The sequence below is a fragment of the Hyperolius riggenbachi genome, chromosome 10 (assembly GCF_040937935.1).
Source record: "Hyperolius riggenbachi isolate aHypRig1 chromosome 10, aHypRig1.pri, whole genome shotgun sequence".
In the NCBI taxonomy this organism is placed as follows: domain Eukaryota; kingdom Metazoa; phylum Chordata; class Amphibia; order Anura; family Hyperoliidae; genus Hyperolius; species Hyperolius riggenbachi.
In genome coordinates, this window is record NC_090655.1 from 247,052,615 (window position 1) to 247,068,765 (window position 16,151).

At 43.5% G+C, this 16,151-nt stretch overlaps 1 protein-coding gene across 1 annotated transcript in view; it reads right to left on the minus strand.

Moving 5' to 3' along the window:
• Positions 1-16,151, minus strand: part of LOC137537044 (zinc finger protein 585A-like) — a 126,516-nt gene that overhangs the window by 53,340 nt on the left and 57,025 nt on the right. The window contains exons 9-13 of the mRNA XM_068259193.1: positions 12,566-12,685; positions 12,312-12,443; positions 12,103-12,226; positions 5,790-5,887; positions 3,790-3,898 (exon numbers count right to left, since the gene is read on the minus strand). Of these exons, the coding sequence (XP_068115294.1) occupies positions 3,790-3,898; positions 5,790-5,887; positions 12,103-12,226; positions 12,312-12,443; positions 12,566-12,685 (583 nt within the window). The remainder of the gene's footprint in view (positions 1-3,789; positions 3,899-5,789; positions 5,888-12,102; positions 12,227-12,311; positions 12,444-12,565; positions 12,686-16,151) is intronic.

A 16,151-nucleotide genomic window follows, 5' to 3' on the forward strand; every position in this document is an offset into this window, starting at 1 on the left:
GAATAATTATCATTAGGGATGTTCAGTGAATAATTCTAAGTTGGTGCAACATTTATGGAGATTGGAAATGCACCTAATGCAGCAGCTGCATAGCTTTGCATGTAATTAGCATACAAGTTGCACCATCTCAGAGTTATTAGCGTGTCGCTGACCATCACTAGTTATCAGCCTGACAGAGCATTACAGAAGGTTGTGCTCATTACAGGCGGCCAATCACATGACAATAACTTTTCCCTGCATGCAAATTTTATATAGATTGGAATTTGGCCAATCAGATGCATTTCCTGACAAGTGTGATTAGCTGCATACAATTTGCATTACATTTCCATACAAGTTGGAGTTATTTACATCTTATTGACCTCCATACACATAAAGCAATGGCCATACATGGAAAAGCGGTAAATTGTAAAGCTTGATGAGACAATTCTCTGTCAAGTGTGTCAGTTCCCTATGACTGGCATAAAGCTGATGTCCTTATTTAAGAAAGGAAAAAGATCAGAACTACCGGAAAACTAAAGACCTGTAAGAAGGACTGTGGAGTTGGTACAAAAATCATCCCACTCCAACTGAGACTCAGGGCCTGATTCACTATTTGTTGCTAACCTAGTTAGCACGCCTTAAGGCTTTGGGCGTGCTAACTAGGGTGCTAAGTAGTTAGCACGCACCAAGCTGAATAAGATCGCGCGCAAAGTCCCACGCGCAAAACTTTGCGTGCAAAGGTCGGTGTGCGCAAAATATTGCACCGGGTGCAACAAAAATGGCGTACCCTATGTGCCTATAAGGTCGCATTGGATGCATCCTAAACGTCGCATGGATGCGACGTTTAGGGCTCATCCAATGCGACCTTATAGGCGCATAGGGTGCGCCGTGTGCGACGTTTTGCGCGCACCGGCCTTTGCGCACGCAAAGATTTGCGTGCAGGATTTTGCTAATTAGTGCGTGCAAAGAGGTTTTAGGCGTGATAAAGGGCTGTTCACAAGCGTGCTAACAGTTAGCACTGCTTTGTGAATCAATCCCTCAGACTCCTCAGTTTATGATACAGAAAGACAAAAATTAGGATGCACATCCAGATATACCTATCAGCATCAATACTTTAATGACATGGGTAATATAGCGGTGTCTCCTTCAGTCACTATGATTGTTCTGTATTTATCTGCTATGCTTTGGTCTTATGTTCCATTAACTTTCTGGCATCCAGTATTTGTGGACCCAGGCATTGTTCACTTGCTCTGAGCGATATATGGCAATAGTTATACTTTGTGTATAGTGCCACTTATATATTTTCATGTGTCATGATTCTGGTGGTATATTTGATGTTTGTATGTATATTTTGTACAGATCTTTTACACTCCTTTTGAGTGACTTGTTTAACTTGTTTGCATTGAATTTACAAGGTGTGCGTGCCATCTATTGTTTTACATCCTCAGTTTATGATACCACCAACTTCGACTCCTCAACTCCAATTCTTCTTATTTGCATATAACAATCTTGTTGATTGCAAGTATGTAACATAAAAGGCATTTCATCACTGCCCAAGCTTAGGAATTTTAGCGCTATATTAAGATGGCGTCTGCTTTTAGGAACAGAAAGCTCCTTTTGGCTGAATGCCCCATCATACTGTCTGTATAATAAGATTCAATGGAGCCCCATATCCGGTGGGTTCCAGCGTGTAGCCCTGTCACCTTGCAGAAAAAGGCCTCTACCTTTTCTATACCCGAAAGAAAAACAGCCAGGGCCATTTTCTGCAAGAGGGCAGATCTATGCACTGGAACACACCTGATATGGTGTTCCAGTGAATCTTATTAAATAGACAATGTGTTGGGACACTCTAACTTTTAAGCATTTGTGCACCTCTGTGTTTTTTGGGTTTTTTTATGTACACCAGAGATGCATTTTAACTACACTTTGGATATAGCTGTTGAGCTGTTAAATAGAAATCAAAACTAGTCCTTTGTAAGAGTACATGTAGAGGGTGCAGATAGGAACAAAGACATCCATCAGGCTCTAGGCAATCTAACTGTAGGTATGTGTAAGAGTGATGTGCAGATACTCTGCAGGAGAATAAGGGGATTCCTCCTTTATTACACATTCTTCCTGCATGGCCTAAATCAGGTTTACAGGTAACAGACAACATCTCTACGTTCAATGTGCACATCATTCTCATAGGAGAAAATGTATGTATGAGGATAGAGAACTAGTTGTGGAACAGAAGGCAGAGTGGTGGTAAATGGGTCATAATCAAACACGAAACTGTTAGCAGTGGGGTGCCGCAAGGGTCAGTACTAAGTCCAATTCTTTTCAATCTATTTATTAATGATCTAGTGGATAGAATACAGAGATACAGAGTAATTTGCCATCTTTACAGATGACACAAAATTATGCAGAATTATAAACACTAAGCAGGATGGTGACATATTACAAAATGATCTCAACAGCATGGCTATATGGGCAGACAGATGGCAGATGAAATGTAATATAGATAAATGTAAGGTCATGCACTTTGGACGTGCCAATGGTAGAGCAACATATGAGATACATGGCTTAAAGGACAACTGAAGTGAGAAGAATATGGATGCTGCTATATGTATTTTCTTTTAAACAATACCAGTTGCCTGGCAGCCCTTTTGGACTATTAGGCTGCAGTAGTGTCTGAATAGCACCAGAAACAAGCATGCAGCTAATCTTGTCAGATCTGACAATAATATCAGAAACACCTGATCTGCTGCATGCTTGTTTTAAGGTCTATGGCTAAAAGTATGAGGGCCCGTCTCCACTAGCCACTGCGCGCGGCTGCGAGACGCGTAGTGGCACTTCCTGGTCAGCGGAAACGCTGAAGAATCCCAGAATTCGCAGCCTTCCACATGGAAACTGACGGCAATGTCGGCCGAATCGCTAAGGTAGGCAATTCGGCCGGCGGCGCCATAGTTTCCTATGGCAGAGTTTCTCCGCGCGGTTTGCCTGCGGGGAAACTCCCTGAATTTGGCTCGGTTTCCACGCTAGAGGAAACGGGCCCTTACAGGCAAAGGATAAGCAGGGTAGCCAGGCAACTGGTATTTCTTAAAAGGAAATAAATATGGCAGCCTCCATATTCCTCTTGCTTCAGTTACCCTTTAAAGCTGGGAACATCAGACTTGGAGAAACAACTTGGGAATACTGCTTGGCACAAGTTAAACAACCATATTCAATGCCAAGCAGCAACAGCTAAAGCAAATACAATTCTGGGATGCATAAAATGGAAACAAAATCACGAGATGCCAGTATACTACTCCCTCTGTATAAATCACTTGTAATGCCACATCTGGAGTATGGGATACAGTTTTGGGCACCACTCTAAAGGAAGGACATTGACATACTAGAACAGGTACAAAGACAGGCAACTAAATTCTATATTTGCATTTAAAAGGGGTTTGGATGCTTTCCTTGCATTGAAGGACATCCACAGTTATAATTACTAGTTAATTACAAGCAAAGTAGATCCAGAGATTTTATCTGGCTGCCACCTGGAGTCAGGAAGTATTTTTTCCCTTTAAAGGTTAATTTGACCTTGCTTTTTAAGGTTTATTTTAGTCTTCCCCTGCAAGCGTTTTAAAAAATGCTGCAGAACCTGCTCTGGTGTGCACTTGCCCAATGGGGGTAACTCCTTGCTCATGGGAATCTGAATGCTTGCAAATACCTTCTGTTTAGGATAACATAATTGCTCTTGTCATAGTTCTATTAGCAGAAGGAATTTCCAGCTACTTTTCACTTCAATCTCCCCCAAAACATCCCTCACATTCTTTTATCACTCACCAATGCTCATCCCAGTAATAATCTCTCCCTCCTCCATAGGCTGCTGATCACTCCTCACGGATGTCTCTAGTTCTTCCTCTGAAACCACAGCGTTTACATGTTTTCCCCCCTAAGTGCACAAAATGAGAGGCAATTTAACCACTTAAGGACCACAGTCTTTTCGCCCCTTAAAGAGAGTCTGAAGCGAGAATAAATCTCGCTTCAGACCTCATAGTCAGCAGGGGCATGTGTGCCCCTGCTAAAACGCCGCTATCCCGCGGCTAAACGGGGGTCCCTTACCCCCCGAAATCCCCTCCGAGCAGCGCATCCCCTATTCCGGATTAAGGCAGGGCTAACCACTGCAGCCCTGCCTCACGCGCGTCTGTCAGCGCGTATCTCCGCCTCTCCCCCACCCCTCTCAGTCTTCCTTCGCTGAGAGGGGTGGGGGAGAGGCGGCGATGCGCCGCTGATAGACGCGACTAGAGGCAGGGCTGCAGCCGTTAGCCCTGCCTCAAGAGCAGCAAAGTTGGTCGTAGATTTTACAGGGGGGGAGGGTTGGGGGGTCAGGGACCCTCGTTTAGCCGCGGGATAGCGGCGTTTTAGCAGGGGCACACATGCCCCTGCTGACTATGAGACAAGAAGCGAGATTTATTCTCGCTTCAGTGTCTCTTTAAGGACCAGAGCCTTTTTTTCCATTCAGACCACTGCAGCTTTCACGGATTATTGCTCGGTCATACAACCTACTATCTAAATGAATTTTACCTCCTTTTGTTGTCACTAAAACAGCTTTCTTTTGGTGCTATTTGATTGCTGCTGCGATTTTTAGTTTTTATTATATTCATCAAAAAAGACATGAATTTTGTCAAAAAAATGTTTTTTTTACTTTCTGTGATAAAATTTGTCAAATAAAGTAAAATTTCTGTATACCCTTTTGTCCAAATTTATTGTGCTACATGTCTTTGATTATTTAAAAAAAAAAAAAAAAACATTCAGTGTATATTTATTGATTTGGGTAAAAGTTATAGCGTTTACAAACTATGGTGCAAAAAGTGAGTTTTCCCATCTCTGACTTTTCTGACCACCTGTCATGTTTCATGAGGGGCTAGAATTCCAGGATAGTATAAATACCCCCCAAATGACCCCATTTTGGAAAGAAGACATACCAAAGTATTCACTAAGAGGCATGGTGAGTTCATAGAAGATTTTAGCAGAAGTTAGCAGAAAATGACACTTTGTGACCAAAAAAAAAAAAAAAAAAAAAAAAGTTTCAATTTCTGCTAACTTGTGACAAAAAAAAAAGAAATCTGCCACGGACTCACCATGCCCCTCTCTGAATACCTTGAAGTGTCTACTTTCCAAAATGGGGTCATTTGTGGGGTGTGTTTACTGTCCTTGCATTTTGGGGGGTGCTAAATTGTAAGCACCCCTGTAAAGCCTAAAAGTGCTCATTGGACTTTGGGCCCCTTAGCGCAGTTAGGCTTCAAAAAAGTGTCACACATGTGGTATCGCCGTACTCAGGAGAAGTAGTATAATGTGTTTTGGGGTGTATTTTTACACATACCCATGCTGGGTGGGAGAAATATCTCTGTAAATGGACAATTGCGTGTAAAAAAAATTGCCGGCGGCCGATCGCGTCACCAGTGACGCGATCGCCGCATAACCATGCCCCCCCCGCAGGCTGGCAACGGTCGTTTAGGCCCAGTCATTGCGTCCGCCCATCACGGACGTTATGTGGTTAAATTGTGAACACGGATAACAGCAGACACAGCAGGAAACAATGTCACACAGTCTGGGGTCTCTGATGATGTACATACAATTAGGCCACTGGAAGATTTGGACGCAGAGTAAAGCAAGAAAACGGCTCACCCTGCTCCTGTACAAATCCCAACATCGCCCAAATTACTCACTGAGCACCACTATAGCTGTAATATCCCATTAAGGCGTACGGCGGCGCTGGCTGCACCCAAATCTCCAGCACTGTTTTTACAGCGCGCCCTCTGATGGCCCTCAGTCCCCCCTACCTGATCATGGTGGGGGATGGTAAGGTCTTCCTGTGTGCAATCCCGGGAATAAAGAGGACCTGTACATCTCTCTGGTGGGTTTCTGTTACTGGATCCATCTGTAGGAAACACACACTGATTAAACATTGTCTCCATGTGATTATCAGATAATGGGGGGATCTACAGTTGCATCCATAAATAATTGGACAGAGACAACTTTTTTTTAGTTTTGGTTCTGTACATCACCACAATGAATTTTAGGCTGGTTTCCCACTGTAAATTAGTGTTGGCGCTGTGGTGCATCGCGCCCGACGCACCACATCGCACCTTCAAAAACAGGCCTTCAGGGAACACCGCGCTATTGCATGGTGCTCCCTGTCTGGCCACTGGCTAAGCAGGAAGTGATGCGTGCTTGCCTGTCGTCACTTCCTGCTTCGGGTATGTGGAAGCGTATTGTTAAAATAAGATTCCGCGCATGCACGCCGCAATGTCACGTTGGTAATTGTTTTAAAATCCACCCGTCGCCATAGACTAACATGACTTCCGGGACGACGCAGATTGCCGCAAGTGGATGTATCACTGCACCGTTAAGGTCTATCGCTTAGCCATGTACCACAGAATTATGAAAGCCTCCATAGACTTTCATTGCCCGGCGGTGGGGTGTGGTAAAAATACAGCTCCGCCCCCGTGTGAAAGGGCCCTCAAATGAAACAACTCAGCTGCAGTTGAAGGCCAGACTTTCAGATTTAATTCAGTGGGGTGAGCAAAACAATTGCATAAAAATGTGAGGCAACTAAAGCATTCTTTTCACAAATTATTTCATTTCAGGGGCTCCTAAGTAATTGGAAAAATTAAATAACTGGAAATAAAATGTTCATTTCTAATACTTGATTGAAAACCCTTTGCTGGCAATGACAGAACTCATGGACATCACCAGATGCTGGGTTTCCTCCTCTTTAATGCTCTGCCAGGCCTTTACTGCAGCAGCTCTCAGTTGTGGTTTGTTGTGGGCCTCTCAGTCCAAAGTTTAATCTTCAACAAGTAAAATTTATGCTCAACTGTGTAAAGATCAGGTTAATGACTTGGCCAAGAATTTTGCACTTCTTTGCTTTAATTAACTCCTGGCTTGCTTTGGCTGTATGTTTCATTGTCCACCTGCATCATAAAATGCCGCCCAATCAATCTCACTGCATTTAGCTGGATTTGAGCAGACAGCATGTCTCTGAACTCCTCATAATTCATTCAGCTGCTTCTGTCCTGTGTCACATCATTTTTTCTTGCTATCATTCTGGTAGAGGTTGATCTTGGATTCGTCTGTCCAATGAATGTTTTTTGCAGAACTTTGCGGCTTTTTTAGATATTCTTTTGCAAAGTCAAAACTAGCCTTTCTATTTTTGTGCTTATGAGCAGCTTGCACTTTGCAGTGCACCTTCTGTATTTACTTTCATGCAGTCTTCTCTTTATGGTAGACTTGGATATCAATACACCTACCCCCTGGAGAGTGTTGTTCCCTTGGTTGGATGCTGTGAAGGGGTTTCTCTTCACCATGAAAATGATTCTGTGATTATCCACCAGTGGTGTCTTTCGTGGACGTCCAGGTCTTTTTGCATTGCTGAGCTCAACGGTGCTTGCTCTCTTTCTCAGGATGTACCAAACGATAGATTTTGCCACTTGTAATATTACAGCAATTTCTGGGATGGGCTTTTTTCTGTTTTCGCAGCTTAAGGATGGCTTCTTTCACATGCATGGAGAGCTCCTTTGATCACATGTTGTCCATTCACAGCAAAATCCTCCAAATGTTAATACCTCATCTCGAATCAACTCCCGGCCTTTTATCTGCTTAATTGATAATATAACAATGGACTTGCCCACACCGGCCCATGAAATAGCCTTTAAATAGAGCCCGAGGTGGGCTCATGAGAAAAAAAACTAGGCTATCTGATCCGGAGAGGGTGGGGGGTGATGGGCTGGGGCATCTGAGTCGATCAGGTAGCCTCCAAAACCCCTGATCCAGTCGGCCGCCCTGGTCCACTTTCACTTTCATGACCTCTGGGTCACGACGCTGGAAGGAGAGACTGTGTCTTTCTCGCAGCGCGCAGGGAGGTGGGGGTGAGGCAGGGGGCGCTTTATTCCCCCCTCCTTCTAATGACATAAGACAGTGCACTTCCTAGTATAGACCTCAGTGGGAGTGTCTGAAGACTCTTGGAGGAGGGCGGGTAACAAATACACAATTAGCAAGAGGAGAAAAAAAGAATGTGTGAGGAAATGATGTCAGGATTAGCTTCATTCCAAGGTAACCAAGATGGAAACTGTCCAGAATGGGATTCTCTGATTTTCCTTTATAAAATTCACAGGAATCATAACGTAGACAGTGCAAGACATCTGTTATTTAAGTAGAACTAGTATTTATGTACTTATATGTGTTTTTTATTTCTAGGTTAGCATGGATGTCACTTTAAAAAATGCTTTAGTTGCCTTGCATTTTTATGCAATCGTTTTGTTCACTCCATTGAATTAAAGATGAAAGTCTGCACATCAACTACATCTCAGTTATTTTGTTTAAAATTCACTGTGGTTAAGGCTGTAGTCAGGGGTCACCTATTTAAACTAGTCTCCTAAGTGAAGAAGCCTAGGTCTCTAGCCATTCAAAATATTGAACAAAAAATCCTGGCCCTCATCCATATCAACAGCCAGAGAGACCTTCGCTGTAAATCTCAGATCTTAAGTTACAACTTGATGTGATTTTTTTCCCTTACATGCAGAGAAGGCACTTAGATGGACGACGGATGGCCCGATCCTATCGCCAATTAAATAAACCTAATACTTGGCTTGCCAAGATTCGCCTCCAGCAGAACCTCAACAGGATTACTCAGATCAGAGACCAAGCTGGGAAAGTTACATCTAATCCTGATGTCATATCTCTTGCCTTTCATAGGTACTATCAAAAACTGTACACGGTCCCCAACAATACTACCACTCATCCCCTCACTAACAACTTCCTTAAAGAGAACCCGAGGTGGGTTTGAAGAATATTATCTGCATACAGAGGCTGGATCTGCCTATACAGCCCAGCCTCTGTTGCTATCCCAAACCCCCCTAAGGTCCCCCTGCACTCTGCAATCCCTCATAAATCACAGCCACGCTGCTGACAAACAGCTTGTCAGAGCTGGCTGTGTTTATCTCTATAGTGTCAGTCTGCTGCTCTCCCTGCCTCCTGCAGAACTCCAGTCCCCGCCTGCATCCCTTCCCTCCCTGCTGATTGGAGGGAAGGGACGGGAGCAGGGACCGGAGCTATGCAGGAGGTGGGGGAGCAGCTGAGACTGACACTACAGATGTAAACACAGCCTCACAGCACGGCTGTGATTTATGAGGGATTGCAGAGTGCAGGGGGACCTTAGTGGGGTTTGGGATAGCAACAGAGGCTGGGCTGTATAGGCAGATCCAGCCTCTGTATGCAGATAACATTCTTTAAACACACTTCGGGTTCTCTTTAATCAATCTGTATTCCCCTCCCTCTCTCAAGCTAATAATGATATCCTTAGTAACCCCTTCACCGAACAAGATGTCCTGAAGTCTATTAAAAAACTAAAAAAGAGGGAATGCCCCAGGCCCTGACGGCTTTAATGCTCCCTATTACAAAAAATATGAAGATGATCTGGTGCAACCACTTACCAAATTCTTGAATTCCCTCTTAAATGATGCTCAGCCACCTCCAGAATTTCTTCAAGCCACTATTAGGATTATCCACAAGCCAGGTAGGGATCCTCTCATGACTAAAAACTACCGCCCAATTTCTCTTTTAAACTTGGATTACAAGTTACTCACCTCCCTGCTGGTCAATAGCCTTAATCTGAGTTTACCCTCTCTAGTCCATAAGGACCAGGTGAGGTTTATACCAACTCGCCAAGCTTCGGACAATGTCAGGAAAATCCTTTGTATCATGTCCATTCCCGTAAAATTCCTTCAGCCCTTCTAGCCTTGGACATAGTGGAGGCCTTTGATACCATTAGTTGGCCTTTTATGTTGGCTGTTCTGACCAAATTTGGTATTGGAGGTAAGTTTTACGCTCTGATTAATGGTCTCCACTCCCTGCCCTTGGCTACATTAAAACTTCTCTCCATGGTTAATATCCCCCATAAATATAGAAAGAGGTACTAGACAGGGGTGTCCACTTTCCCCCAGCCCTCTTTGCCCTGGTCATGCAGCCTCTGGCTAGTGCTATCAGAAACTCCCCTGACATACTGTACATGGTATTAATGTAGGCTGTAGAACTAGAACCTACAGGGCCAGCCTCTTTGCTGACGATGTTATCTTAATGCTAAGTAGCCCACACACATCTATCCCGAATCTACTTAGTCTTAGTAATTATTTTTCCAATATCTCAGGCCTTAAGTAAACTTAGATAAATCCGAGATTCTGTGCCCTAATATCCCCAATGCCTCCAGTGTCTCCCTTGCTCAGACACTAGGACTCCAGTATCGCAGCACTCATATAAAACACTTAGGTATCAACCTTACAAAGGACCGTACCCCAATGTATAAATATAACTACCCCCCTATGATTTAAAAACTCATGGCAGACATGGCTGATTGAATAAGGTTCCCAATCTCCCTCTTGGGTAGGATCCACTCTGTCAAAATGAACATTCTCCCAAGAATCATGTATTTATTCCGTGTCCTTCCTATTCCTGCCCGCATGGCTGATATTTATAATCTCCAGAGGCCGTGTCATAGGTTTATGTGAGCTGGCAGTCGACCCTAGTTAAGCATGTGATGTTGACTAGTCCTCGGTTGGAAGGAGGACTTAATTCCCCCAGGCTATCTCTATACTATTATGCATCCCAGCTTTCTCAATTAGCCCAGATTAATGCATTTTCCCTGGCTCCTCTTTGGGTTCAGCTCGAGTCGAATCTGATGGATCCTATTCACATACCCACAACCCTGACTTTGCACCGGGTCTCGATACTGTTCCGTTTAGGTGGTGGACAGATGGAGGCTATCTCAAGGTGGGCAAATGTGTTACTACTTTTAACATTATGACCCTCTCCCAGTTTAACTAAGATCATCAGTTCCCACCAACAGAGCTTTTTCGCTCATGACAGCTTTTTCACTATTTGGCAAAAATTAAATCTTCTAGTGATGCTGTCATCTGTTCCTGGTTCGAGTCCTGGAGTAAATCTAAACCTCGAGGGCAGACTAATTTCTATTTTGTATGAAACACTCTTACTCCCCTCGACCCTCGAAGAAACATATCCAGGATTGGTCCGACGGTGGAAGGAGGACATAGGTTCTACTTTGTCGGAAGCTAGATGGTCAAAGTGTTGTCAGACTCTCATGAAGTGTAGTTTATATTATTAAATAATATTGGAAATATCAGTCAAACTGTTATATAGGGACTACCTTACTCCGCTAAGGCTGTCCCACATTGACCACTCCACTCCCATCTTTGCTTTAGGGGCTGTGGTGAAATGGGCTTTCTATGGCATATTTGGTGGCTTTGCCCTGTCGCTGGTACATTCTGGCAAGCAATCTGGAATAAGGTATAATCTGTTACCTAGCTAACCATATCTCTCAGCCAATACACGATTCTCCTGGGTGATAAGCCAGACGGTATTCAGTTCCTGCTTCACAGGTTGGTCCAGCATATTGTTCGCCTAGCCAAGGTACATTTAGCTGCCTCCTGGAGAAAACCTTCTCTCTCTCCCTCTGCAGTCTACACCCGAATCACAGAGACAATGATTAGTGAATATATTCTAGCTAAGGTTGAGGATACGACGCTTAACTTTCAGAGAATTTGGGCCCCATGGATTTTGTCCCTGAATAATGTGGGACTAGGACCCACTCTCCTATCCTAATTGGTATTTAACCACTTATAATTGCTTTTCTCCCACCCCTTGTACACCCTCTGGGATATCTGATAATCTAAGCAGCTCTGTTTGTTTCTAGCTCATTTGAGCATATTTAACTACATTTGTTCAATATAACTTAGTTTTACCACTTCTTTTTCTATTTGTTATTTTTCTCTTTCTACTCATCTTTTTTCCTTTGCTCTATATTTCTCCTTTGTATTTACTTTGTTCATCTTTTGTCACCTAATGAGGTTATTTTACATGGTGTAAGTGTAAATTGATGAACCCCTGCGGGGATATGCAAAGATATGTTTGTATCTAACATGTTTATTATTAATAGAAACCTATTGAAACTAAATTCATTGTGGTAATGTAATGAACCAAAATTAGAAAAAAGCTGTCTCTGTCCAAATATTCATGGACCTAAAGGTAGACGGACCATCCATACTGCTCTCTCCTCTATAAGAAATGAAAGTCTCCTCTTACCTAGTGAGGTGAGGGGCGGGTGTTTCTCCTTCATGGCGTCCTTGTAGAGGTCCTTGTTTTCATCTATATACTGCCATTCCTCCGTGGAGAAATATACGGCAACATCCTCACACCTCATTGGAACCTGAAGCACACAATGATACAGTCACCATCCAGACACATCCCTTGTTGTTACTGGATAATGTCCCATAATTCCAAGCACTGCTCACCTCTCCTGTCAGCAGCTCCATCATCTTCCTGGTGACTTCCAGAATCTTCTGCTTGTGTCTCTCAGATATAACGGAGTGAGATGAGGGCACCGTGATGGTCACATGATTACCAGACTTCACTGGAGGAAAACTCTAAAAAGACAAACAATAATGTCACATGATCTCCCAGAATCCTTTTCATCTCTCTAGTCAGGTGTGTATTTTATTAAAAGAGATAAGAGTGATATCATGTAATGTTTTAGTATCCTCCTCACCTCTCCAGTCAGCAGAGAAATGACCTCCAGGGTGAGGTTGAACATCCTCCCGGTCATGTGACTCTGGTCCTCATCCATTGTCAGTGATGTGGTCGTGTAATCTGCACAGGATGCTGCTGCCTTTTAATAGATAATACGGGAAGGATACATTTGGTTGTACAGTTTTCACCAGTGAAACTACCGATACAGCATCCCCCCTCACCCATCACTCACCATTCCTGTCACTTGTGGGTGGTAGAGCCATGCAGATTATTGCATGAAAGCATAAAAAGGAGAATACAGCTACCTGTGCACTCTGCTCACAGTGTTCCATAGTCCTCCTGTTTGCCTCCTCTCCAGCTGGCCTCCTCTCATCCACCTCCCACTGTTACCATTCCTGTGATGTTACAGCAGTGCTGGTAGTGGTAGATGGATGAGGATATGAGGAGAGGCAGAGTGAGGCTAATGGGAGCAGAGGTCTGGAGCACACTGTAACAGCTAGCTATAAACCAATATAAATCCTTCCTTTTACTACTCTGCATGGAGGTGAGGGAAGGGAGCAATACTGGAGTGTGGATATGGCTATGCTGGGGAAGAAATAGCATTACTGGAAAGGGGGGGGGGGGCATTACATACTGGAGAATAAAGGTTATGCTGGGGGACACAGGGAGGATATGGCTATACTGGGGAAAGAAATGGCATTACTGGGGTGGAGAACATTACATACTGGAGGATAAAGGTAATGCTGGGGGACACGGGGGACATGCCTATACTGAGGAAGAAATGGCATTACTGGGTTGGGAGGACATTACATACTGGAGGATAATGGCAATGCTGGGGGACACAAGGGTGGAGGGGCATGGCTATACTGGGGAAGAAATGGCATTACTGGGGTGGGGGACATTACATACTGGATGATAAAGGTTATGCTGGGGACACAGGGAGGACAGGGCTATACTGGGTAAGAAATGGCATTACCAGGGTGTGGAGACATTACATACTGGATGATAAAGGCAATGCTAATTGAGACAAGGGTGGGGGGTTGGGACATGGCTGTACTGCGAAACAAAGGGCAATACTGGGGTGGGTTGATATTACATACTGGAGGATTATGGCAATGATGGCAACCATAATCTATAAACTACAAATACTACCCTTAATTGGAAGAACTACAACTACTATATGCCATGAAACACCGTAGTAAACTTTATTGAACAAATACTGATACATAAAAAACAATTAAAACTTGTTAAAAGTTCTCCAATACACAGATTATAATCAACGCACCTCCAGACCAAATGCATAAATAATGTTTGAATAAATATCAAGAACAAAGCAATGCAATGATGTGCAAAGTAATGCAATGATGTGATCAAAAAATACATAGTATATATTAATCTATTGAATCACTGCAGAAAAAAGGCCAAAACGTGCAAAAAATAAAAATTGAGCAAAAAAACAAAATAATCCTACAGGGATGGAAAAAGTGTTTGTCAGAAAGTCAGCTAGTGCTTAGATGTGATGTGCCAATCGCACCGCATCGAATAATGCAGCAAAATTAAAGTGCTGTAGCGTGCATTTAAAAAGTGCTAGGTGCTTACCAAGGAGTCAGCAGAGTCAGTGGACGGAGGGGGAACCTGTCCCACACATCAATTGTAATCAGTGCACCTCCAGACCAAATGTATAAATAAATAATGTCTGAATAAATATTAAGATCATAGCTGACAGATTGGTAATGCAATGATGTGATAAAATAGATCAAAGAATACTTGGTGTATATCATTCTATTGAACCCATGTAGAAAAAGATGCAAAAAATGCAAAATATGCAAAAATGAGTGATTCAAAATATCCCTATAGGGATGATCAATCAGGAAAAAGTGATTGCCAAAAAGTCAGCTAATGCTGGGATAAATTATTAAAGTACCATGGCATGCATGTAACAAGTGCTAGATGCTGCTTACCAAGGAGTCAGCTGAGATGCAGGTCAATGGAGGGAAGGAGAATCTGGCCCTATGCGCTCGCAGATACATCTGCTACAGAGGCCTCCTACTAAAAAGCAATGCTTAGTATGGTCACCCACAATGCACTACTACTGAATATGCAAATTCTCTCTTTATGCCCCTGAAGCCAGGCTTACATCCAGAACTGCTGGTGTTTTAAGAAGTCTCTTTTAGTCCCCTATACTTGCCTAGTGGATTTGGGTCACCCCGAGCTGCTTTGTTACTGTGTTATACTGGTCCAAGCCCTATCCCATAGAGCCACATCAATCCCTGCCATACACTGAGGAGGACCACAATTCTGAAAAATCCTGTCTGCATGTTGGGATGGTGTGGTTCTGTAATATGTATAACCTATAAGCTTGCTATACTCTAGTGATTCTGGATATAAGGCTGGCTTCAGAGACATAAAGAGATAATTTGCATATTCAGTAGTAGTGCATTGTGGGTAGCCACAGTTACACACTTAAGGCTCGTTCACATTGCATTCCACTCGCGTTAGCGTTTTGTTTTAGCATTTTTTTTATTCCAGGCGCTTGCGTGGGCGTTCCGTTTTTGTGAAAAGCGCTTTTGTAAGCGCTTTTTAATTCACTTCCTGACACAAGTCAAGAAGTGAACTCTTTGACCCAGAAAATATATGCTGAACACACAGCGCACGAACCGCACTGATATGAACCTTCTCATGGACATTCATTGCACATGCGCTTTGGGAGCCATTTTAAAAATCGCCTGCACTTGAAAAAATGCCAAAAACGCCTGTAGTGTGAACAAGCCCTTAAAGTGTACCAGAGATGACATGTGACAGGACATATGTATAGACAGTGGCAAGCATACAGACACTTATGCTGTGCTCCTTTTCCTTTTTCCCTCCCTGAAAGAGTTTATAATTAGCTCTGGAACTGATAGTTTTTCTCCAGTCAGGAATCAGTCAGCTCACTGATAACAAATTACAGCTATAAAACACTTTCCTAAGCAGATACCTGGGTTTTTTACGGTGAGAGGAAAAGATAAAAAGGTCACTAGTTTATGTATTTTGACCCTGGGACTCTTGAGAAACTGCAATTGAGCAGAGACTATGAAACATTGAATCTGCTTTGTAAATGTTTATATATAAAATAAAACCTTGGGATATCTAAGAGTCATTTTTAGGAGTAGAAGGACAGATCTAATTGTGTTCTCCCCAGAGCTTTTTACCCGGGCGGGCCACCCGGGTGAAATCCATGAGCGCCCGGGTAAAATTATACCCATTCTGTGCATTAATTAGTGAGCAGCGGCGGCTGTATCATTGCAGCCAGCCGCTGTCACTCAGGGATGTTATCTCCGCCCTCCTCCTCAACTCCCGGCAGTTGTGTGGAGGGGCGGGGAATGCAGCTCAGTTGGGCTAAAGAGAGGAAGAGTGGCTCTCGGAATGTACAGCCTGACACTGTCCTCTTTCTCTCCCTGTACTCGCAGCTCATATAAGCTGAAGAGAGGAGAGAACGTGCAGCTCTGTTCTTTGTGGAATGTTTTGCCAGACGCTCCCCTCCTCTCCCTGTACTGGTCCCAGCCGCAGTGTGTTTGTGTGTGCGTGTGTGTGTGAGTCTCGCTGGCTACTACTAATGAAGGAGG